At 44.5% G+C, this 23,751-nt stretch overlaps 2 protein-coding genes across 4 annotated transcripts in view; both read left to right on the top strand.

Annotated features, from left to right (window-relative positions):
- Nucleotides 1–5,803, top strand: part of LOC128809023 (uncharacterized protein DKFZp434B061-like) — a 49,463-nt gene extending 43,660 nt beyond the window's left edge. Inside the window, exons 8-9 of the mRNA XM_053980717.1 lie at nucleotides 4,579–4,647; nucleotides 5,623–5,803. Of these exons, the coding sequence (XP_053836692.1) occupies nucleotides 4,579–4,647; nucleotides 5,623–5,706 (153 nt within the window). The 3' untranslated portion in view covers nucleotides 5,707–5,803. The remainder of the gene's footprint in view (nucleotides 1–4,578; nucleotides 4,648–5,622) is intronic.
- Nucleotides 5,804–11,871: 6,068 nt separating this feature from the next.
- Nucleotides 11,872–23,437, top strand: LOC128809547 (uncharacterized). 3 transcript variants are annotated; one of them, XM_053981611.1, is made up of 3 exons: nucleotides 11,872–11,949; nucleotides 18,097–18,191; nucleotides 21,583–23,437. In XM_053981611.1, the coding sequence occupies exon 3, from the start codon at nucleotides 21,603–21,605 to the stop codon at nucleotides 22,950–22,952; it is 1,350 nt and encodes a 449-aa protein (XP_053837586.1). In that variant the 5' UTR covers nucleotides 11,872–11,949; nucleotides 18,097–18,191; nucleotides 21,583–21,602; the 3' UTR covers nucleotides 22,953–23,437. The 3 variants fall into 3 exon arrangements, with proteins under 3 accessions (XP_053837586.1, XP_053837585.1, XP_053837584.1); XM_053981610.1 differs by having other exon boundaries at nucleotides 21,572–23,437; XM_053981609.1 differs by having other exon boundaries at nucleotides 18,097–18,195; nucleotides 21,572–23,437.
- Nucleotides 23,438–23,751: the final 314 nt, after the last annotated feature.

Genomic DNA, 23,751 nt, shown 5'->3' with positions numbered 1-23,751 from the left:
AGATACCCATACAAAATTTGTCTAAGCAACTCTTAAACTTTCCCATTAGTCATACTTGAATTATTTAAAATGAGGGAAGAAATGCATACTATTTAGGTTATGTTTCGGGTGGGAAGGAAAATGAGTCAGATGATCAGTCTAGGCACTCACTCATGTTGTGTGCAGCAGTTTCTTTCTCATTGATTTATGGCTCATTAGGAGGTTGTAGGAATCTTTGCCAGACCAGAGTCCATGTCCATGGGTGTCATTATTGACTGAAGGATTCACATGGGAAAAAGCCCATGTGTTAGTAGCTAATATTGCCCTTCCTCTTTGACATAAAAATGCACTTCCTAGGAGAATATCTCAGTCTTTCAGAAGGCCTAAACATCCACATTAAGTCTTGTGATATTTAATTCTGTGTATGTCTGTTTTTTGCAAAGGAGTTTATGGCCTCATGGAGGAAGGTCAGTGGCCCTGTAGATAAACTCTGTGGTCACTGGACAAACAGTCATGGAGATACCAATTTCTTTACACAGTTCATGGGGCATCTGCATATGCCCTACAATTATGTTCACCATAGATCTTTATGCAATTAGTATGTCCATAAATTAGTGCAGACTTCTTAGCATACAAGTTCTGTGCTATTGTCTTTGTGGTAACAAGATTTAAATATTGATGAACTGCAGCCTCTGGAATTTGTCTGATATACACTGTACTTGCTATTGTACAGTTACCATAGAAATAAATGTTTCTTTTATGGTAGTACAAAGATGCAGTAAAATGGAACAGCTAAGAATAGAAGTGTTTATATGAGGAGAATAACGGTTGTGACAAATGGTTTTGTTTCCCAGTCTCAAGGAAACACCTTTATTCTGCATTTCTAAGAATGGGATAAATATCTTCTTTGTGTGTTTCAGCATATCCCTGATACAGATGTAAGAGACAGAGTTTTCATCTTCTCCCTTAGTTTCACGCAGAACGACTTTTAACTTTTTGTTATTCCCAGATACATTCCAGCTTCAACTGGAATGCTGTTCTGAACTTGCCTTCAGCTATTTTGAACTTGCCTTCTATAAGCTACATGAATAGATCCAAACCACAAAGGTCTCTGAATAAAAATTAGGATTCCAACTTTTTGAGACAATATTATTCCTTAAAGCCTCCAGCAGATGTGGAAATATTTTACCACCATATGAAATGTATGTGAACACGAAAAAATAATAGAATTTATAAAAATATCTAACAAAGTATTGATGTATGACCACAACATAGTCTTTATTGTCCATAAGTATATTTTTTCACAAGAACTACAGAGCATTAGGACTCCTAGATCTCTGTGCAAAGTAACTCCACTCCTGTGTTGACTGGAAGCAAAGTCTCTCTGTCCCCAGTGGGGTACAGAGATAAAGAAGGAAATTTTATTGAGTTCCTTTCCCAGTTTTCATCATCGCCAACAGAATCTTCTGCTTTCTTAGAGGTACCAGCCAGGCCAGAGTTAGGGAGCCACGGGCAGCAAGTATCAGATGCTTGTTGCTGCTGTTAGCCCTGTTAGCAGCTGCACCCGCAGGTCTGCAGGAGTGGCTGAAGGCTGGGCTCAGTCTGAGCTCAGACCACACCACACAGCTTTGCAGAAGTTTGGCTGGTAGTTGCAGAAGGAATCACAACATATCCTGCGTTGGAAGGGACCCACAACAAGCAAGTTCAATGAGTCAGCAGTGCCCTGGCAGCCAGGAGGGCCAGCCCGGTCTTAGGGGGGGCATCAGGCACAGCATCACCAGCCAGGCAAGGGAGAGATTGTCCTGCTCTGCTCTGAGCTGGGGCAGTGTCACCTTGAGTTCTGTGTGTGATTTTGGGCACCACAATATAAAAAAAGACTGAGGTTGAGAGACTGTCCAAAAGAGGGCCATGGGGCTGGTGAGGGGCCTTGAGGGGAAGCTTATGAGAGGCAGCTGAGGGCATTTGGTTTGTTCAGCCTGGAGGAGAGGAGACTGAGGGGAACCTCATCACAGTGTACAATTTTCTTGTGAGGGGAAGAGGAGGGAGAACTACCAGTCTCTTCTCTCTGAGACCAGTGAGTGACAGGACTCAAATGAATGGCATGAAGCTGAGTCAGGGGAGGTTTAGGTTGGGTGTTAGGAACTAAAGGTTTTTTACCCAGGGGCACTGGAACAGGCTCCCCAGGGCACTGGTCACAGCACCAAGCCTGACAGAGTTCAAGAAGCATTTGCACAACACTTTTAGGCACACAGTGTGACTCTTGGAGTGTCTTGTGCAGAGCCAGGAATTCATAGAGTTAAAGAATCACAGAATATGCTGAGTCAGAATGGACCCACCAAGACTTGGACCTGCATTGTTACCAGTTGTTGTAACAGCATTGTTATCACAATTGAGTTTGTAGAAGTTATCTCTCTTCCCTAGGTACCTGATTATGCAGTGTTTATAATAGTATTGCTGGGCATAATAGTACTGCTGGACTTTGGACTTTAATCTTAGTTGGGATGGTTCATTGCAGCCCAAGACGTTAGATGATAATGCTTATCCCACATTATGTGAGATATACACATAATATGGTGGATGTGATGACTTACAGAGCTTCCCTCGTGCCTCTTTGACTGCAGATTGGCATCTAAAGCAGAGTCAGAAATATATGCACCAGGGATAGTTTATTAGGTTTGGGGCAGTAAGCTTAAAATTCTAAGTGCACATTAAAAACAACCAGCTCTGGTCCAAGGATGCGTTTTGTCCGTTTTAAGCCTTTGATGGTGACAGGAAGAAATCCAGTATTTGACAAGAAAAGGGAGAGGATTTTTTTTTTCCCAGCAGATTGATTTCCTTTTAAAAATGTTTTTCCCATTAACTGGAAAGTATAGTATATTGCATGGGTTTCAGGAGGGGGCTTGTGGGAGAAAAGCAAGGTGGTAAAAAGAGCATAATTTCTATTACAGCACTGCAGTTCGTCACACTTCAGTGTACTGTAAGGAAAGATAATTAAGATGGAGCCAGACCCTTTGGCTCTGTCTGCTCTGGAGCTGCACAGCTGGAGAGAAACTGGCTGGTGTCTGGTGGCAGAGAAGCCTCTGATGTGACTTGCTTGGCTCTCTTCCAGTGTTTGCTGGAGAAAGAATACACACCAGTGTGCTTTGGTAGGAGAAAAGGTAATCCAGAGTAGCATATAGCTTTGGATACTAGGCTTGAATGTCAGCTTTTCTGTAGCATCTTAACATACATTCTTAGATCACCTTTTATTTGTGTTGTTCTCTGATTGTCAAGTCAGCAGCCCAGAGTTCTCTGACATGTTTATACAGTTGCATTTAGGCAGGTTTGTAGGAAAAATAGTGCATGGAATTGCTTTTGCCCCCAGCAGGTGCTAGAACTCAGGAGTTATCCTATTTGTAAGTTTATATAGTCCAGTGTCTAATTTAATATCTAGTAATATTTGGCAAAATCAGATGTGACACATAAAAATGAGTGGCCACTAACACAGGAAAACATCTGAGGGCTATGAAAGCTATTCTTCAATCTGCGTTCATTTGTCTGAGTAGGTTATGCAAACTGAATGCAGAAGTGGTGGTCTACTCCTCACTGACATGCAGGAAAAGAAAACTGGCTGAAAATTATCATGTTTTGGGGTTTTTTAAATATGTTTGAAAACTGTAATTTAAGACTTTTCAGTAGACGAAACATTAGACAGCATGGCAGGGGTTAGTTAGGAATAAAGTTGTGGTCTAGCTTGTGCATTTTGAAGAGAGTAGAGCTCAATATTTGGCTTAATTTATTGTTATTCTGGCAGTTCTTCAGCAAATTTTATATAATTAAGAGGAAATTAATACAGTCTCTCAATAGGAGCAAAAATTATACAGAGAGGGAGAGGAAGAAAATGTTCTTGCCTAAAGACACAACTTAGGAATTACTTTGCAAAAAAAAGAGTTCAAGAAGAATATCAAGCTCACACAAGTCATGCAGCCACCAAACAGTGCCATGGGCAGGTTTGTTATCTCTGCATGAAGTCCATGCTGACTTTATGCAAGCTAAGCACATGCAGGGATTTGTTGGTCTTACCAGTGATGTTTGTGAAATACTGTTTGAATTGTCTGTAATCAGTACTTGAATGTCTGTATCGGGCATAACTGTATAAATAAATATGCAAAATAAATAGGTGAGGTAAATAGACAAAGCTGTAAGCACTCAGAAGCTGTAAGCTTCCGGAACTTTTCTTTTCATCTTTCTCTTGGAAATGTAGCTAAACTTGAACACACCCCACACACCAGCCTCCTGAAGTCAGAAGTGCGCAAGGCACAAGACATCAGTTGCTTCTCTGATGACCCAGATAGCCCAGAACAAGCCTTTTCCTACCCAGTGGGTGCCCTGTGGCTAGTCAGTGCAGTTCCTGTTGGGTTCCCATCACAAAGCTGGCCCTCACTAGAAAGTGGCCTCTGTGTATTGGCTGGTTTTTGTCGGCTTGCTTTGAGAAGGTCACATAGCCTTAAGGGGTTGTCATCAGGGCAGCTGAGAGAAGTGAAACCCAGTGAGTCATTGGTGAGTGACTAATTAGTTGCTAACTTCATCAGTTACTAAAGTGTCTTTGTTTCTTTTCAGGAAAGGAGAAAAGAATTTGAGAGCAACCTGCAAAAGGCTGGTTTGGAGCTAGAAACAGAAGACAAGAAGGTAAAAAAAAAAAAAAAAAACCAAAAAAAAAAAAAACCAAAAAACAAACATAGGACCTGGAAATCAATAAACCACTTTCTTTCTCTGAGAAAAATTATAAATTAAACTCGTGGATTTCAGTGGAGTGTGACTAATTTAGGGGAAACAAGGTTAATTTGAGTGCTTTTTCCAGATCCATTGATAAGAATTGTGGAAGCAGAATAATTTTGATTCAAGAGGAAGCTTTTGGTTTTGCTTTTGCTTTCATAACAAGAAGGCAAAATAGCTGCGATTGGGTTTATAGCCACATAAATGGGAAGTATGCTTACAGCTGATTTTAATCCAACCTAACAGTGAGTAACAAGTTTGGAAGGCAGAGATTGGATTAGTTATGCCCACTGGATGATTCCTCCTAATTATGAGGAAGGACCCTGTAACCTTGAGGATGTTTGATTAGTGGTACTGTTTGCGGTAATAACTGGAGGACGTGCGATTTTGATTGATGGAGTCAGCATGCCAGAGGCTGAGTTGAGTAAAATAACTGTTGATGAAGTTCAGGCTCTGTAACATCCAGAGGTAGGGAATTCATGGAGCAATATTAAAAACCCTTCTGATTGCCAACTTCTACTGTGAATGCAGAGCAGCACTAGAAGAACGTACATGTTACATGAGGCCTATGACAAGATTATTCTTCATGTTTCCAGTGTAATTAGAATTTTCATGCTTCAGTGTATAAGATTAATATAGTTTGAAAAGCCTTTGTGAGCTTGTAGTAATGCAAAGGTTATTTTTATGAACAGCCAACCACTCAGATAAGCTTCTCAGTAAATATACATATATATACACACACAGAAGATCCTTCTATTCCCTCCTACTTTGTTTTTAAATCCTTTAAAAATATGTAAAAGGCAATACATTTTATATGAAAAATATTCCCATAAATCTTGCAGTAAAACACAGTTTGGTCAAATGTCTGATTTAACTTTTCTGGAGCAGGAATCTGAAGATGGCAAGAATTTTTGTGAAGATCCATGCACCGTGGGAGGTTCTGATCACATATGCAGAAGTGCTGAACATTAAAGTTCCCATCAAGGAAAATGACATTCCCCCCATGGTAGAGAACCCCCTGGACTGTGTGCTTTTCCCACTGAGGCTGCCCGAGAAGGTGATGCACCCTGAACCGGATTATTTCACAGCACCATTCAGCAAGGACAAGCAGGAGCTATACCTCATTAATGATGAGAGCACTTTCTTCTCACCATCCATGAAAAACAGAATAGTACGTATGTGAATTTGGCTACTTATGTTTATATGTAGATTTACACGGCCCCATTGGAATATTCATTGTAAGGAAGGAGTACAGAAACCACGGTAACTGAGGTACAGAGAGGCCTGAGTACCTGTGCATCTTTCTTAGTAATACAGAATAATTGTTGGAACTGATCTTCTGGATGTCTGCAAGGCAACTGTGCCCCCAGTATTCTTATATGTGATAAGGTCTTCTGAAGAAATACCTTTTTGCATGTTCTTGCAGATTATACACAGTGCACATCTAATATAGATTTCTATTAAATGGCCTTAGAATAGGAAAGGTCTGAAATTCTCATTCTTGAATCTCAGGTTAATTATGTTCTTACACGTTGCCCATATGGAACAGAAGAAGGGAAGAAAAAATTTGGGATTAAGATTCTGCTAAACAATGGCACCTATACAGCTGCATATCCTCTTCATGATGTAAGTATTTTGGCTTTCTGCTCCCTTGAGCATTTCCCAGTGTTTGCACTCTTTTATCTACTGTGACATTTGCTGTTCCAGGAGATACGAAAATATACTCAAACCTTTCAATTGGTCCCAGTAATTGATTCTGTTTTATAACACACAAGACATACCTGTCAGTCCTACTGTTTGGCTTTTATGTGCTGAAATGAGTTTTTAGAGTATGTGTCAGTCACATCATTTCTTTAGAGACTTATTCCATGACGTTCCTGTAATGTTGATGGCACGGACCACGCAGTAGTACCTTAGGAATGAATCTCTACTGCAGATGCATACATTCAGCAATGTGTGTGCATAGGGTGTGCACACACACATGCTGTAGTTGCACAGTACTGTGCACTACCTGCAGTTAGAGAAAAACTCTTGGGATCATAGCATTTTGGGACTGAAGTCAGATAGGTTGCCTGAACCCTGCCAGTTGAGTGTGGGATGGTGACTTGTCCATCTCCCAGTGACCTTTGGGTGCAAATACTGAATACTGCAAATGTGGTAAGGATAGTAAAATAGTATGTTTACTTTTGCTGTAAGGTCTGCAGTTTTTAATATGACATGTGTGGGTTTAGTCCTGAAATTCCATGGAGAAAACAAGAGAGAGATGGGTTACAGTATTTTACATGGGTTTTTTAGCTTTAAATTTTTTCCTCCTAAATGTTGTGTTTAATTTTTAACTTAAATCTTAAATTCTCTCTGTGATTTTAAAGGTTATTTCAGATGTCACTATGCTTTAGTGAACTTAAGTTGCTTATTTATATCTCTGGATTCTACCATAAGACATTATTAAATACTGTATATAGATTTATATTTTTAAATGTTTGAAAATGTTTTATTTTCCTTAGAAAAAGAAATAATTGAGCAAATAGACATTCCTTAGGTTTTAGGAGGAAAGTTTGGCTGATTAGGATCTAGAATGCTAGTGTAGGCTGGGAGGTACTTTATACTGTTGGGATTACCAAAACCACAGACAGTAAAAGGCAAGAATCTCTTCTATACAACTACAACCAACTTTAAATGCTAAGAAATCTTATGAAAAAATTCTAAAACTTGTGAGACAGACTCAAAAATCTTTGTCTAAAAATAATTATTTAATCTCTCAGAATATTTTCAAAATGCAAACTTTAGGTTACTTAAACTTCTATTGGTTTATTTAGAAACCAATTTTCATGCTTTTCTTTGTGATGGAGAGACATTCAGAAAAAAGGAAAACCAAGATCACGAGGTGAATAATTGACATAGCCAAATATTTCTAGAAGTGGAGTTCTGTGGCACAAAATAAAATTGCAAAAGCTGTCAGAAACTGTGGTTATTTTGCACTGTTTAATTTCTAGGAAGGTGATGAAGTTCCAAAATTTTCATAGTATTTGGCAGTTAAGATACCTGATAATGACCAACACCACAGTCTTCAGAGGGGTGCATCATCGTTCCTGTTTGTCTCTTACAATGTAGTATTTGGGCCTGTTGCTGAGGTGTTTCCTCCTTCCTCTGATTTGCTCACAGTGCCAGTACTGGAAGAAGGCAAGCGACCCGAACTGTGACAGCGAGAGGTACACGCTCTACATGGAGTGGGCCCGCTTCCTGCGCTTCTACAAAGAGCAGCCTTTGGTCCTTATCAGGTGAGGTACTGCCTGGGGGTTGTTAATGTTTCCTTGCTTTTCACTGGAATGCAGTGTATATTCATCTGTAACTTGATCCTGCTAGGAATGATGCCTTGAGAAGGCTGACATAGAACAGAAGCTACCCAGAGTTAAAGAATAAAGCAGGTATTTCTTAAAAGACCTTGGGCAGCACAAGAGCCCAGCCAGGGCTGCACCCAAGATGAACCAAAATGGTCACAAAATGGACGACTGGTCACAAGGTCTCACACTTGTATAAGTTTTGGTCCTTTAGCATATTGGAGTTAATTGTCCAATTATAGATTTAGGTTATGAAGTCCTATCCTTCTTGTTTTCTCTCTTTAGTCCACATTGTTTATGCTCTTGGGCCTGAAACTTGCATAGGCTGTCCTTGGTCCCCAGCTAGAAGAGGATTGTTTTATCTACCTGCTCTGTGAAGAGAGCTTACCATCACTTAATCGGCAGCTCAGAGCTACACACTAAAGCAGCACAGAATCTGAAATATATAAAACTTAAGGCATCAGGAAATCTTTGCCTCTTTTAATATCCAGTGAGAACTGGATATTAATTGGGCACTATGTCCTGGGAGAACATGACAGAGCTTTCTACTGAGAAGTGGAAAAATGCTTTGTCTCAAATCAAGCCTCTTTCCAGTCCTCCTGGGGTCAGGTATATCACAGATAATTCAGCTGTTAAAGAAACACCTACATAGAATACCTCAGATTTTTTAAACAATCTCTGCAAAAAATGTTAAAGGTTTATTTGAAATGTTAAAATTTCACCACAGACTTGAAAAAATATGGATAAAATCAGTTTGGAAGCTTGGCTCTTAGTTCTAACCCCAAATTTAAACTCACTTAAGATCTCTTTATTTCAGCTGACGTGATACAACAGAATGTTGCTTTGTTCACAGGTTACACTTCCTTGTTTGTAACACAAGTGGTTGTATTTCTGTGGATTACCTATCTGTTTTAACCATATGGTCAGAACTGTTGTGCTGTTTCATTTGTGTAACTCCTTGGAAAAATCAGAAAGTAAATCTTCACTTACACTATTCTGTTGAAAAGAGGAAAGAGCGATTTTTATGTTAGTTTCTGCTAGGAGGAAAAAAGGGACAAAAGAGGCCGTATTTCCTGATCATTCACCTTGTTCATACAGCTTGAGTAACTTCTTGTGGCCAGTTTCAGCCCTCATTTTCCACAGTACCTCAGTGCATTTGCTCTTCTGTTAAAGGAGAGTTTTGCCAAGTATTTCGCTTTTACTCTGGCCAGTTTGCTCTACTACTGTTTTAAATTTTGCTTTGTGTTCCTATTAATTGCTTTTTTTTTGTATTCAGAAAGTACTATGGTGAGAAGACTGGAATCTATTTTGCCTGGCTGGGATTTTACACCGAGATGTTATTCCTTGCAGCAGTTGTTGGCTTAATCTGTTTTCTTTATGGCTTGTTTACAATGGATGAAAATATGAGTAGGTAAGTATAATAACACTGAAAATCTTCTAGGCAAAAGCTAAGCAATGTGAAAATTTTATTCCTGTAAAAAAATTGTATTCTTGTTGTTACTCAACAGGTAACAAGCTTTTAAAGCTTGTCAGAGCAGACAAATTTGTTCTTCAGCTGTCTTTACTGACTGTAAAGGTGGTGGACCACTAATGCAGAACTTGTGACTATCAATTAGTAAGACTCAACTTGTAGGTGAAAAGCAATATTTTGTTGGCCATAGCTTTGTGTATTGGAGAAGCTGCAATATATGAAGACCTGAGAGTACCCCTTAGATCTCTCAAAATTGTTTGAGTGTTTATTGTTGCCTTAAGTTCGTCTATTTAATCTATCTTGCAGAGCACTCTGTTTTTGTGTAGGTCCTCATTTGTACTAACCAAAAGCATGAGTAAAACAGATCAGCAGTGTTCTCCCATAAAAGAGGGATCCAATATCTTAGAAGCCACAGTTTGGTGGGGTTTTTTTAAGTAAGCATAGTATTTGTTTTATCAGAAGTCCAAAGATTTATTATATTCAGGGATTGGGGGTGGGGAGAGGAAAAGAGGGTTGACTTCTCATTGCTCACTGTTTTCTGTAAGAAGGCGTTCATAAAATTTTGAGTTTTAACTATAAAAGATGACTAACAAGGTAAAATTCTCATCTATTCTGTTGAATAATATAATGTTGAGACTTGTATTTTAGCTAGGTTAAGAATTCATCTGGGAATACTGTTATACATACTGAGATTTCTCTGGATACCAAAGGACTATCATAGAATTCTAAATTTTACCCACTGTCATTGAATTGAAGTAGCAAATTTTACTGCAGATATCAAAGCTGAAGTGGTCTCTCTGCCTTTAGAAAAGGTGTTTTGATGTCATTGCTAACGCAATGAGAAATAACATGGTTTATATCTTGCCCGAAAGCAGTGCATGTACAGTACAGCTCCTGACAGACTTCTGATTCATTGCTGGTAGAGTCAAAAAGCCCATATCAAGGGAATTATTAATTCTACTACTTGTAGCAGTTGCTTCATTCTTGATTTGCCCTGACCAGCCACTGGTTAATACCAGTGAAAGTGACAAGATGTGGCATCTTTGCTATGAAGCTGCAAATGTTGAGCTTTGAATAAATGAAGGTCCTCTTTATTTTTTAAATAAATTTCATATAACGTCTTTTAAGATGCTGTGGAAGCAGATACTTTACAATGTTTTCCTGCTTAGCAAAGAAATCTGTGACCCTGCAATTGGAGGAGAGATCATCATGTGCCCACTTTGTGACTGAGACTGTGAATACTGGAGACTAAACACCACCTGCGAGGCCTCACAGGTGTGTATCTGGTTCTACAGCCACCGGTCATTTTTGTTCATGATTCAAAGTTTTAAGTGCACTGAAAACCAAAATTGCTGATCTTGAGGCTGTCATTAACATGCCTGTTCATGGTACTAAACTGTCTAACTAGATCATAGCTAAAATCTGGGTTTGCTGATCACAATAGAATTGTAATGTATATAAATAATGAAACATTTGATTCAAACTTAGGTTCTGTCATTCCACATTACTGCCTATATTACATTTGGGATTGCAGCTTCTGCAGTACACAGTGCCACTTCGTAGTACACAGTGCCACTTTGCTGAAGAGGAGTCTAAGCATTCTACAGTGCCTTGTCCTACAGATTTATCAAATTCAGGGTGTTTTCACTATATCTTCTTCCACTGGCATTAGTTCTTAAAGAGAAGATTCTTTCATAGAACACGTACTCTGATATTTTAAGAACTAGAATTGGTTGCGCAAGCTACATGAGCATTGAAAATTGTTCATGTGTTGTCTGGGGATACTGGCATGACCCAGTGGCCTGGTGCTGCAGCAGAGCTTGGCAGCTACATTCACAGCCATTACTTCAACTAAAAAACCAAATAAAATTGAAGGAGTAGAGAAAAACACTGTCTGACTGGCACATCCAAATGACAAGTTTTAAGGAATCTCGGCATGAAGAATTCATAAAATTGGAGTCCTGTTGTGGACTCAGAGATGTTTGACAGCTAACCTAGCATTACAGTAATAGTTGTGGCCTGCTTTTCTCGGGAAGTTGGTCTTTTTCCTTTGGCTGCTGATTGATTTTTGTAAAAGTTTAACCATTCTTTCCAGGTACTGTCTTGTAGCAGTTTTATGGCAGCTTCTGTCCTGATCTTTTTGCCCTACCTCAGCCCCCCCACCCCCAGCACACTCAAAATTATGTTCTGTCTGCCATTTGAGAGGGGCAGGGTTCTGGATGTTTTCCCTTGGATGTGAGCAAGTGTGAGCTGGTGAGAGCTCTGTGTGCTGCTCGATGTTAGAGTAAGATGTGGGAATAACATGACCCATGCTGTACTTGACTGTTTCAGGAGATGGAGCCTTATTTGCCTTTAACTAGCCAGGCTGTGCGATTCTGCATCTCAGGAGCTACAGTGTTGTTCTGGGTGAGCATCTTTTTGAATCATTGTTTTGACATGTATCAGAGATGCTGTTCATTACTAATCATCACATTAACACAAATTAGTTTTAATCATGATGTTAACACATGATTTTATTACTGTTCTGCACATTTCATGCTGTCATTTAAAGCACTTTGTCCTGGCTTGTAAGATAAGCATATATTCTATTTGCCATCTGTCCGAGGTGGGGCAGGTATCTTCTGCTGGGCAGTTTTCTTATCTTTTCCAAGAACATTGTCTCCCTCCGGGGAGATATCTTCTGTTAATGTGCCATTGAATGGCTCACTGCATGACTGATAAAGTTACATCATCCCATTGTAAGATGCTCCACCCAGAGGATCCCTACCTGCATAAAATCAGCATTTCTTGAGACAGCAACTCAGCCTCAGCCTCTTCACTGGATTCCCAGAGGAAGACCAGGCCCATCTACGCTATCACCAGACCTTCAGAGAAAACTACACCCTTCTCCTGGACCATCGCTTCAGCAGCATTTCATCTGCCACTCCAGGAGGAGGAGGAGCAGCCACCATTTAACTGGACTATCACTAACACCCTGACTCCTCAGGGTGTCAGGTTTCTGACTCTGTCAGTAGTTTTGTTTGTACTGATTACATTTTTTTTTGTTTTTTCCTAGTAAAGAACCATTATTCCCGTTCCCATATCTTTGCCTGAGAGCCTTTTTATTTTGAAATTGTGTTAATTTGGAGGGAGGGGGTTTACCTTTTCCATTTCACAGGAGGCCCTTGCCTTCCTTCACAGACTCCTGTCTTTTCAAACGAAGACAGATTTTGGCACCCAATGCGGGGCTCGAGGCCATTGAGAGGAAAAAAGGATTAACAGTTCTTAGGTAATCTAATTTTTTTGTGTGTGCTGATATTGAAACATCTTTAAGTGTCACCATGTGGTCTAGTTTACCCTGGTTTGGGTGGCATGTGGTCGTGGCTATATTTCTCCCATTTGTAGGCCCTTATCTAGACATGGGTCCTATAACTAAGGCTGCTGTGGCTGTTATCCAGTTTGGCTTATGGGAAGGCGAGTACATGGATTCAGAGCTATCACACACTGACTGTATGTTTTTGGGGTTACTTTAATAATGGTACCTACTGTGAGGAAATGACACCAGGGGAAATTTTCTCCCAACCTTTTAACCATCTTTTTGGGTCTGCTCCACCAGTTTTTGAAGGGTTAAGATCCACTCTAAATGCTAATGACATCATACAATGGGTGGTGTTGCTGATAGGCCTGTTCTATTTAGCACTGAGAGATAAGGGAAGATTAACCTGGATAACTACCCTGACACCTACACCAGAGACTAGGGATACTGCTGCAGAGCCTGACACTGCCCCAGAGATTAGAGATGCTGCTGCTCCAGAGCCTGACCTTGCCCCGAAGCCCGCCTCAGAAATGAACCACCCAGATTGGGTGAGGGTTCTGCTTAAGGAGATACGTGAGATGCTGAAGGAGTGCATTTCCCCAGCTGGTGAGAAACCCTCCCTTTGCCTTGAAGAGGGACAGTCTAATAGTACAGCTGTGGAACCCACAGATGTTACAACTGTCCAGGTTCCAGCTGAACCACAAAGGCAGTCCCAGCCAGCAGCAGTTGCCTCGGTAGAAACAAGGAGGTCTAAGATGAAATCAGAGCACCCAGATAGGGATAGGAATGGAGGAACCTCACAACCCACAGGGGAGCCAGAGGTTGCGATCATCACCGAGTCCCTGACATACGAAAGTCTCTGTAACCTGCACAAAGACATTGTGCGACGAGGACGTGAAGCTTATACTACCTGGTTACTCTGGGTCTGGGACCTTATGGGTACAGGCATCCAGCTGGATGGTGGTGAGGCAAGGAACTTGGGACCCTTGACCCAGGACTCAGGTATGAATCAGATTTTTGTAAGGGAGCCGGGGTCCCTTTCTCTCTGGGAGCGGCTTTTAATGAGTGTCAGAGAGAGGTTTGTCCACAGGGAGAGAATGCAGGAGCACCATCATAGAATGCACTGGAAGACCCTTGAGGAAGGGATCCAACAGCTGAGGGAAGTGGCAGTATTGGAGGTACTCTTTGGGAGGGATGGACAGCATGATAATGACCCCGACAAGGTCAGGTGCACAGGGAAAATGCTGTGGAGTCTAGCAAATCTTGGGCCATCTCAGTATACCACTTTCATCGCAACAATCAATGCTGACACTAACCAGCAGTTAGGTTCTGACAGTGGGTTCTGTTGCCAACAAACTTAGGAATTATGAGAGTATGATTAATGGCCCAATGCAGGCTCATATCTCAGCTGTGATTAAGGAGTTGAAAGAGGAGATGAGAGAGGAGATGAGGAAGGTTAATGCAGCACCCGTGCGAGTCACAGGCCCCAAAGTCAGAGCCCAACATTCCCCAGCTAGAGAGAGAGGGTACACCCCAAGGGCTAATCTGTGGTTCTTCCTGCGTGACCATGGGGAAGACATGGGAAGGTGGGATGGGAAACCCACTTCTGTCCTGGCAGCACGGGTGCGTCAACTCAAGGAGGAAACTCTAACTGGGGGAGTTCCACCAAGGTGAAGGTAGCCTCAACCTCCCATGACCAAGCTGTCAGGTACGATCTGTCAGACCCCCTTGAAGGAACCTCTAGTATGTATGCCCAGGAAAGGAATAATAACCAGGGTTAGAGGGGCCCTGTCTCTAGCCAGGGAGAGGCATGGGAAAACCGGATCTTCTGGACGGTGTGGATCCGATGGCCTAGTACATCAGAGCCACAAAAATATGATGCTTTAGTTGATTACTGGTGCGCAGTGTACTCTGATACCATTGGCACATGTTGGGGCGGAGCCTGTTTCCATTGCTGGTGTGACAGGGGGATCTGTGGAGTTGTGTTTTTAGGTTCCACTGTATGTATGTTCAAGATGGTTTATCCCTTTGTACCCCTCCTTGTGCCTTTTAGGTTCATCCCGGGTTTTCCCATCAGCACCTGTGTGTCCATCAATCTCAAAAACCCTGACTCAGACCCCTGACCCCATCCAGGTGACTTGTCCATCCTTCCCCTCTGTCTGGAAGCTTCTGCCGGGGTCGCTGGGTGACTGGACAATGGCCTGGGGTCCCTCCCCTCCTCCCTGCTGAGTGGATACCTTGGCTGTCCTTCCCTTGGAGGGCCACGCCCATGTCTTCTCCCATTGGCTGATCGGGTTTCCCCGCCCACCCTATATCAGGACCTGCTCGAGGCCCAGAGCTCGCTGTCTTCTGGGGCGTCTTTGAGTACTGTTGGGCTCTGAGGCTCTCCTTGGAGTCACAATAAATCTTGGACCTACCCCCTGAAGAGTGTTGCCTCCTTCCTTGCTGGTGGGATCAGCAGTGTCCTCGAACCCATGAAGGCACTCTCTAAAGCCCAGCTGGGTTCAGCAGGGAGTGCCTCTTGCTGCCCTTCTCACCCCGAAAAGAGCTATCTGGGGCTAGCAAGGGATCTGCTTTTGCGAAGTTGGGACGGGATGCAGCAGTTTGGCGCCCAACGTGTGGCCAGAAATCCTCTGACCCCACGGACAAAAGAATCCTGAGGTCCTTTGCGACCCTGGACTTAATCTTCACTGGCCATCATAGTACCTCTGGTGGGAGCAGGCTCTGTTTTAGGAGCAGCGCTCCCGGGGGAAAGCTCCGGCAATTCCTAAAGGCACCGTAGGAGTCGGAACTTCCATCGGCATTCCACTGCCCGAGGTTTTTTTTTTCCTGTTCTGCCTTTCCTTGTTCGGCTTATGGGGTAAGTTGTTCTAAGGGGGTTTTTTCTTCTGTCTCTTTCGGGTGGGTTTCCTCTTCCTCAAGTGGTAGGGGGAGGTTTCCCTTTTGGTGAGTTTTCTTTTCTGTGGAGGAAAGATTCCCAAAACTCCCTTTCCTGGGGTGCTGGGGAGTTTGAGGGGCAGTTTCTTTAAACCGGCAGCAACAGACTTTGATTTTTTTTTCTTCGTTTTCTCGGCGGGTGGTTTTTCTGCGGTACACTTTAACATCTTTCAGCATGGGTGCTAAGCTGACAGTACCGCAGAGGAGGCTTTATAACCAAGTTCTGGGAATCCTTGTTGGGGAAAATAAAAAGTTTTAAAAAAGGGATGTTAAAAGGTTTGCTCAGTGGCTGTTGCAGTGCTTCCCAGATATTTCAGCTTCCAAATTGTTTCAAACCCCTTTTTGGGACCAGGTCGGCAGGGAAATTTTGAAACAGGGATACCCCTCCCTCTCAAAATTTACCTATTTGGCCCTCCAAATTCGTGATACTGTGAAAAATAACTATGAAGCACCGCCACAGCCATCGCTAGATAGATCAATCCCTAACTCTGACCCCAGTTCTACAAATCCCACTCCTCTTTCCTCTCCCTCTACCCCAAAACCGGGAATTCTTAGACGAGCATCCCGGCTAAGCCCGCAGGATTCTTCTGGCTCCTTTAAAAATTCCCGGGACCCCTGTCAGAACAGTGCAGGCCACACTGTTCTGAATCCTTCCCCTATCCCTATTTACCCACTCTGTTCAGCCCCATCCGATGTTAGTTTTAATTTTCCTGACCCCGTTTCTCCAAAAAATTTCTTCCCCTTGGAGGCACAAAATGGCGGCCGCCACATGGTGGCTCCATCCATGTGCTCTCCTCACCATGTGGCACAAGATGGCGGCGGCCACATGGCTTCTCCCAACACGCGGGCTCCTTCTTCCCGCAATCCTTTTCGCATTTCTTCCCAAAACCCCTTCCGGTCTCCAAACCCTCCCCCCAGTCCCTCCTCCCCTAATGAATCATGCATGTCCTCGCCCTTCGACTCCACCCCTTGGGGGAGTTTGTCACCAGCCACTCCCCCCGGACCTGACTCAGCTCCCTCCACCCCCTCCCCCGATCCCTGCAACCTCTCTCCCGGTTCCCACGGTCCGGGCTCTGGGGGGGAGCCACGACCCGCCTCATTCCATGCCTACCTTCACTGCTGCTCCAGTTACCTACACCCCCCGGCGGCCCCTTGCACGGTGGTCCCCATCCCCCAACAAGTTATAAAGGATTTATGTAAAGCACAAAAGGAATTTGGCCGGGAGAGTGAATACTTCCACGGCCTCTTGAAAGCAATGCTGTCTTTGGCAGTGTATGTGCCGGCAGATAGGCAAACTCTTTTTTCATGTTTAATAACTCAGGCAGAGTTTTTGGTGAGGGAGTCCACATGGATAAGGGACATAAGGGACAGGTTACCTGACCTTTTGGCTAATCAGGATACCTCGCATGATTCAGATGAGGCAATGATATCTGTAAACCACTTGTGTGGCGCAGGGGACTGGGTTTCGGGTCAAAAGCAGGCAGAAAAGATACCAAGGGAGGTTTTGCTCCAAAGTGCAAATGCGGCGGAGAAAGCATTTTTTAAACTAAAACCCAGTGGTCCAATCATTAACTATTTGTCTATTAAGCAGGAACCTTTAGAGTCTTTTGTGAGCTTTGTAGATCGGCTGCATCGGGCAGTAGATTCACAAGTGCCGGACGAGGGGCTCCGGCAAGGATTTATTACCGAGATTGCACGACAAAATGCGAATGAAGCCTGCCAAAATGCCGTCCTCAGCCTCCCCCTCGATCCGGACCCCACCCTACAAAACATGCTAGACGCTTGCGCGCAGAAGGTCTCCATCCCTGCAAAGGACTCTAGAGAGTTTCAAGTGGCACCTAAGAGGGTTTCCATCATCGAAGCTGCCGCACCACTGACACCGAAACCTGCCTCACCTCGGCGCTTTCCGGGACCGCCCCCAAAGGGACCAAGACAAGGAACACCGTGTCATCTGTGCCATCAGAAGGGACATTGGGCACAACACTGCCCAATGAAGGACAAATTTTTACAATTTAAAAACCAACAACAGGGAGGAGGGATTTCCCACCAGCAGGGAAGTCCAAAAAACTAGATCGCCAGCGCAGTCCCCCCCTGCGTGCAGACACAAATGAGGTGGGACAAGTACCATCACTGGAGGGGGAGGGCAGAGACTTGCAACACCCACCTGAGGACACAGACAACTATTCACCAGACGTGACTTTACCAAATGAGACTAATAACCCGGGGGATGATGTGCCTTTTATTTCCAGGTTTTGGTTGGGTCGGGACCCTGACCATCCAAAACCCATTCTTAACACCTGTTCTAATTTTTCCCCTTTTAGGCTGGCATTAACTGAGCCTCTGCACTCCAAAGACACAGATTGGCAGTTCATCACAGTCGACACCGAGAACCCCGGAACCTGGCGAAATATTCGCAGTAGGTAAATTGTTCTTGGGGACACTAAACACACGCCAGTCGACATAACCATTGCTCCTTGTTTAACCACCACAGACCCAAAACATTTGGTAGTGTGGCTGCACTGCACTCACCCCTCAGTGTTCATTCCCAAAGGGCAAATCATTGCACAGGCTATCCCAGTGACTGGTCCTCCAGTACATCCAGAACATCTATGGAAGTTGTCACTGAAGAAGATTCACAAGATATGTCAAGCCCAGGTACTGGGAAAAGATCGCCCAAAAATTGACTGTTATTTGTGGAAAGGGGGTGAGTGCAAACACATGAATGGACTCCTAGACACCTGGGCAGATGTGACAGTCATTCCTTCACAGAATTGGCCATCTCATTGGGAGTTGCAGGACGTGGACGGCCACATTCAAGGTGTAGGGGGTGTGAAATTGGCTAGGTCAAAGAACATCGTGAAATTCGAGGGGCCAAATGGGCAATCGGCACACTTACGTCCATTTGTTTTAGATTGTTCAGAACCCCTGTGGGAGAGAGACCTGATGGCCCCGTAGGGAGTCACAATTGACATCCCAACCCCTCAGGTTTCCTGGGCAGCGGTTGCTGAGGGGCGTCCCACCCAGAAATTAAATTGGCTAACTGATACTCCAATCTGGGTAGAGCAGTGGCCGCTCAACAAACAAATATTAAAAGCGCTCCAGAAGCTCGTGGCAGAACAATTAGCCAAAGGGAACACCCAGGAAACAACATCTCCCTGGAATTCCCCCGTCTTTGTCCTCAAAAAACCTGGCAAGGACGAGTGGTGGCTCCTCCATGACCTCCGAGAAATTAACAAAGTAATTGAAGATATGGGTCCTCTCCAGCCAGGGATGCCGTCCCCTACAATGTTACCCCAAGATTGGAATCTGGCAGTTATTGATACAAAAAATTGTTTTTTCCAAATTCCTCTGCACCCTGAAGATGCGCCACGTTTTGCCTTCTCAGTTCCCTCCATCAATCGAGAAGCCCCAATGAAGAGATACCATTGGAAAGTCCTTCCTCAGGGCATGAAAAACAGCCCGACTATCTGCCAGTGGTATATCTCCTCATTGCTGGCCCCGGTCCGTGCAGCCAACGACGGCGTGATTATCCACCACTATATGGATGATACTTCAGTTTGTGCCCCCAATGACGATCTACTTACACACGTGCTTGACATGACAACTAATGAATGCATTGGTTGTTGCAGGGTTTGAGCTTTGCGAGGACAAAGTTCAGAGGATGCCGCCTTGGAGGTACCTGGGTCTGGAAATTAGTAAGTGGACCATTGTTCCGCAAAAATTGGCAATGAAAAATAACATTGAGACTTTAGCGGATGTCCAGCAGCTGTGTGGCTCTTTAAACTGGGTAAGGCCCTGGCTGGATATTACGAACGAGGACCTAGCCCCCCTCTTCAATTTATTGAAAGGGGGAGAGGAGCCTAGTTCTCCTAGGGCTCTTACCCCAGAGGCTAGGGCTGCGCTGGAGAAAGTCCAGGAGACAATGTCTGCCCGGCAGGCTCATAGATACCATCCAAACCTGCCCTTTAAATTTATAGTGCTGGGCAGACTGCCACACCTCCACGGAGTCATCTTTCAGTGGAAAGACACTCACAGGGAAAAGAAGGACCGGGACCAGAAGGATCCTCTCCTGATTATAGAGTGGGTCTTCATAAGTCATCAAAGGTCCAAAAGAATGACACGGCCACAGGAGCTGGTAGCAGAATTGATCCGTAAGGCCAGAGCCAGGATCAGGGAGCTGGCCGGATGTGACTTGGAGTGCATTCACATTCCTTTGAAATTAGAATCGGGCCAGTTTACCAAGGCCATGTTGGAACATTTATTACAAGAAAATCAGGCTCTGCAATTCGCTCTAGATAGCTACAGCAGTCAACTTTCTGTTTTGAGACTGGCCCACAAAATTTTTAATCTGGATGTTCAATTCACATTGTCAACCAAAATTATTCAAAGTAAAAAGCCCTTAAAGACTCTGACCGTCTTTACTGATGCGTCCGGAGAGTCCCACAAATCCGTAGTGATTTGGAAGAATCCTCAGACTCAGCAGTGGGAGTCAGACGTTGCTGAGGTGGAAGGCTCGCCTCAGATCACTGAGTTGGCTGCAGTTGTTAAAGCTTTTGAGAGGTTCTCTGAACTTTTTAATCTGGTCACTGATTTGGCCTATGTAGCAGGTGTAGTGTCTAGAGCTCAAGATGTGGTTTTGCAGGGGGTTTCCGACCTTGCCTTGCACAATATGCTCTCAAAGTTAATAAAATTAGTCTCCCACAGAGAGCAACCTTTCTATGTAAAGCACGTCAGGTCACATACCGACCTGCTGGGGTTTCTGGCAGAGGGTTGTCGGCATGCTGATTCCCTTGCAGCCGCCCCCATGCAGATGGCTCCGCTCCCAGACAAATTCCAACAGGCAAAAATCAGTCACCAGCTCCATCATCAGAATGCTCCCGGCCTGGTGAGACAATTCCAGCTCACCGTGACCAGGCCCGGGCCATTGTTGCCACATGTCCTTGCTGTAAGTCGCTCCCAATACCAGCAGTGAGTGCAGGGGCCAACCCTAGAGGGCTGAGAAGCTGCGAGGTGTGGCAAATGGATGTAACACACATCCACTCTTTTGGCAGATTTAAGTTCGTTCATGTCTCTGTGGATGCTTTCTCTGGAGCTGTCTTTGCTTCTGCCCACGCAGGGGAGAGAGCTGCTGATGCCGAGAAACACCTGGTACAGGCTTTCTCCATGCTGGGTGTCCCTAAAAGGATCAAAACAGACAATGCCCCAGCGTATACCTCCAAGGAACTTGAGAGCTTCCTGCAACAATGGGGAATAGAACATAAGACCAGTATCCCCTATTCCCCATCAGGTCAAGCCGTGGTGGAGCGGACCCACCAGAGCTTAAAAAGAGTTCTCAAACAACAGCAGCCAGTGATGAAGGTGGAGTCCCCCCAGGTCCAGCTTGCTAGGGCACTTTTCACAATCAACTTCCTGAACTGTTCCTTTGAAAATCTAAACCTGCCAATCATCTGGCATTTTCACACCTACCCAGAAGCCAAATTCAAGGAGAAACCTCCTGTCATCATAAAAAACCCAGAAACGTGGCAGCAGGAGGGACCCTACGACTTAGTAACCCGGGGTCGTGGGTATGCTTGTGTGTCCACACCCTCAGGCCTGAGATGGGTCCCCTCAAAATTTGTGCGACCACACATCCCCAAAGCACAACCAATCATTGTCAGTCCTCAGGTGGAGAATGCAGCCCTGAGAAGGCAGCGGAAAGCATCCCTTTCAGATTCATCCTCTCTCTTCAGCTCCCTCAGCTCTCTGTTTCCTTTTGATTTAGTCCTCCCCTACCTAAGTAATTGATTTGTATCTCAGTTACTTTGCAGAAATCATCTGGATCCAACCCATGATGTCACTGAAAAAGGGCCTCATCCTCCTCATCCTGGCGACCATCTCGCCGCCCCAGCTGGCATGGATTGTTCCTCAGCCCAGGGCCAATGTGTGGACCACACTGGTAAAATCACTAAATCAAGATCACATTTGCTTATCCACATCCTCTGCATCTGACCCTCTCCTATCCTGCCTCGTGGGGATCCCATACCAGATGAACAAATTCCCTTTCACTTTTCCCAAACCCACTTCTTCCTCTGGCAGGGAAACCCACTCATTCATTGCCCACCAACCAGATGCATGGAGGAGATGGGTCAAACTGCTCCCCGTAATGAACTATAACCCTGAAGAATTAGAGTCGCTTGGCTCCTCCCCTGCTTTTACCTGTGTACATTTTGCAATTATCCCTGACCCCCAAGACCGACCTGCCATTGAGATCAGGCAGGTCACCATTGAGTACACCGCAAAGGAATGGTGCCAGAGGGTAATCCAAGTCCCCACATACTCTACCCCTGATAATAAACCCCACTCCCTACCTAAAGGCATCTTCCTCATCTGCGGTCGGCGGGCTTGGGCAGGCATCCCCCCTCGCCTAATCGGAGGCCCTTGTACCTTTGGGCAGCTGAGCTTGTTTACACCTAATAAAACTCAAATTTCGCATTGGCAAAATCTAAACAAAACCTATCAATTGGTATGCCAAAAAAGGGACACTAACCTTGAGGATTGGGATCACAATTGTGACTCTCAGGCTATCCATTGGTCTACATCCAAAAACATAGCTGCCATTGTGCTTTTACCATGGATGGCTATAGCAAAAACAGTTGGGGAATTGGCACTCCTCGAGTGTTGGGTTGCTAAGCAAGCCAATCTTACTTCAAGTGCCCTCTTGGAGCTCCTATCAGATGAGGAAATAACGAGGCAGGCCACCCTCCAAAACTGGGCTGCAATTGATTTTCTTTTGCTCCTACATAATCACTGCTGTGAAGAATTTGCAGGTTTATGTTGTTTAAATTTAAGTTCAAGGGCTGAGGACATCCATGCCACAATACAAAATATGCAGAACCTGATCAGCGACCTAAAGAAAGAGTCATCGGACTGGCTGGGGTCTCTTTTCCAAGAATGGGGACTCTCGGGTTGGATCAAATCACTAATTCAACCTGGACTGTTACTTATACTAGTTCTTGCTGCATTTATCACTGGTTTTAGTATTTTAAAGGGACTTATTCTGAAGGCGCTGAACTCCACCATCTCAGTTAATCGAGTCCGTCTCTCCATCAATGAAGATGAACATCCTGCTCCACAGGAAGAGCCTCTGAATCAAGATCCCTGGTTCAAAGATCAGATGGACTCAGAAACCTCGGTTTAATCCATTTCCTTCTTTTCTTATTAAAACAAAAAAAGGGAGATGTGGAGTTGTGTTTTTAGGCTCCACTATATGTATGTTCAAGATGGTTTATCCCTCTGTACCCCCCCTTGTGCCTTTTAGGTTCATCCCGGGTTTTCCCATCAGAACCTGTGTGTCCATCAATCTCAAAAACCCTGACTCAGACCCCTGACCCCATCCAGGTGACTTGTCCATCCTTCCCCTCTGTCTGGAAGTTTTCTGCCGGGGTCGCTGGGTGACTGGACAATGGCCTGGGGTCCCTCCCCTCCTCCCTGCTAAGTGGATACCTTGGCTGTCCTTCCCTCGGAGGGCCCTGCCCATGTCTTCTCCCATTGGCTGATCGGGTTTCCCCGCCCACCCTGTATCAGGGCCTGCTCGAAGCCCAGATCTCACTGTCTTCTGGGACCTTTTCGATTGCTGTTGGGCTCTGGGGCTCTCCTTGGAGTCACAATAAATCTTGGACCTACCCCCTGGAGTGTTGCCTCCTTCCTTGCTGGTGGGATCAGCAATGTCCTCGGACCCACGAAGGCACTCTCTAAAGCCCAGCTGGGTTCAGTAGGGAGTGCCTCTTGCTGCCCTTCTCTCCCCGAAAAGAGCTCTCTGGGGCTAGCAAGGGATCTGCTCTTGTGAAGTTGGGACAGGACGCGGCAGGGATCGCAGCAATTGACCCTGGTGGAAGCCGAGGTGAGCCTAACTGGTAAGGAGTGGAAAAAACATCCTATAGTGACTGGCCCAAACACTCCGTGTATTCTAGGCATAGACCTCCTCCGGAACGGCTATT

Source organism: Vidua macroura, chromosome 6 (genome assembly GCF_024509145.1).
Source record: "Vidua macroura isolate BioBank_ID:100142 chromosome 6, ASM2450914v1, whole genome shotgun sequence".
Taxonomy (NCBI): Eukaryota; Metazoa; Chordata; class Aves; order Passeriformes; family Viduidae; genus Vidua; species Vidua macroura.
This window is presented reverse-complemented; position numbering and strand designations above follow the sequence as displayed.

Bases quoted from the DNA above. Each gene is read 5' to 3' on its own strand.
- LOC128809547 (XM_053981611.1), top strand. From the start codon at position 21,603: ATGATGTCACTGAAAAAGGGCCTCATCCTCCTCATCCTGGCGACCATC.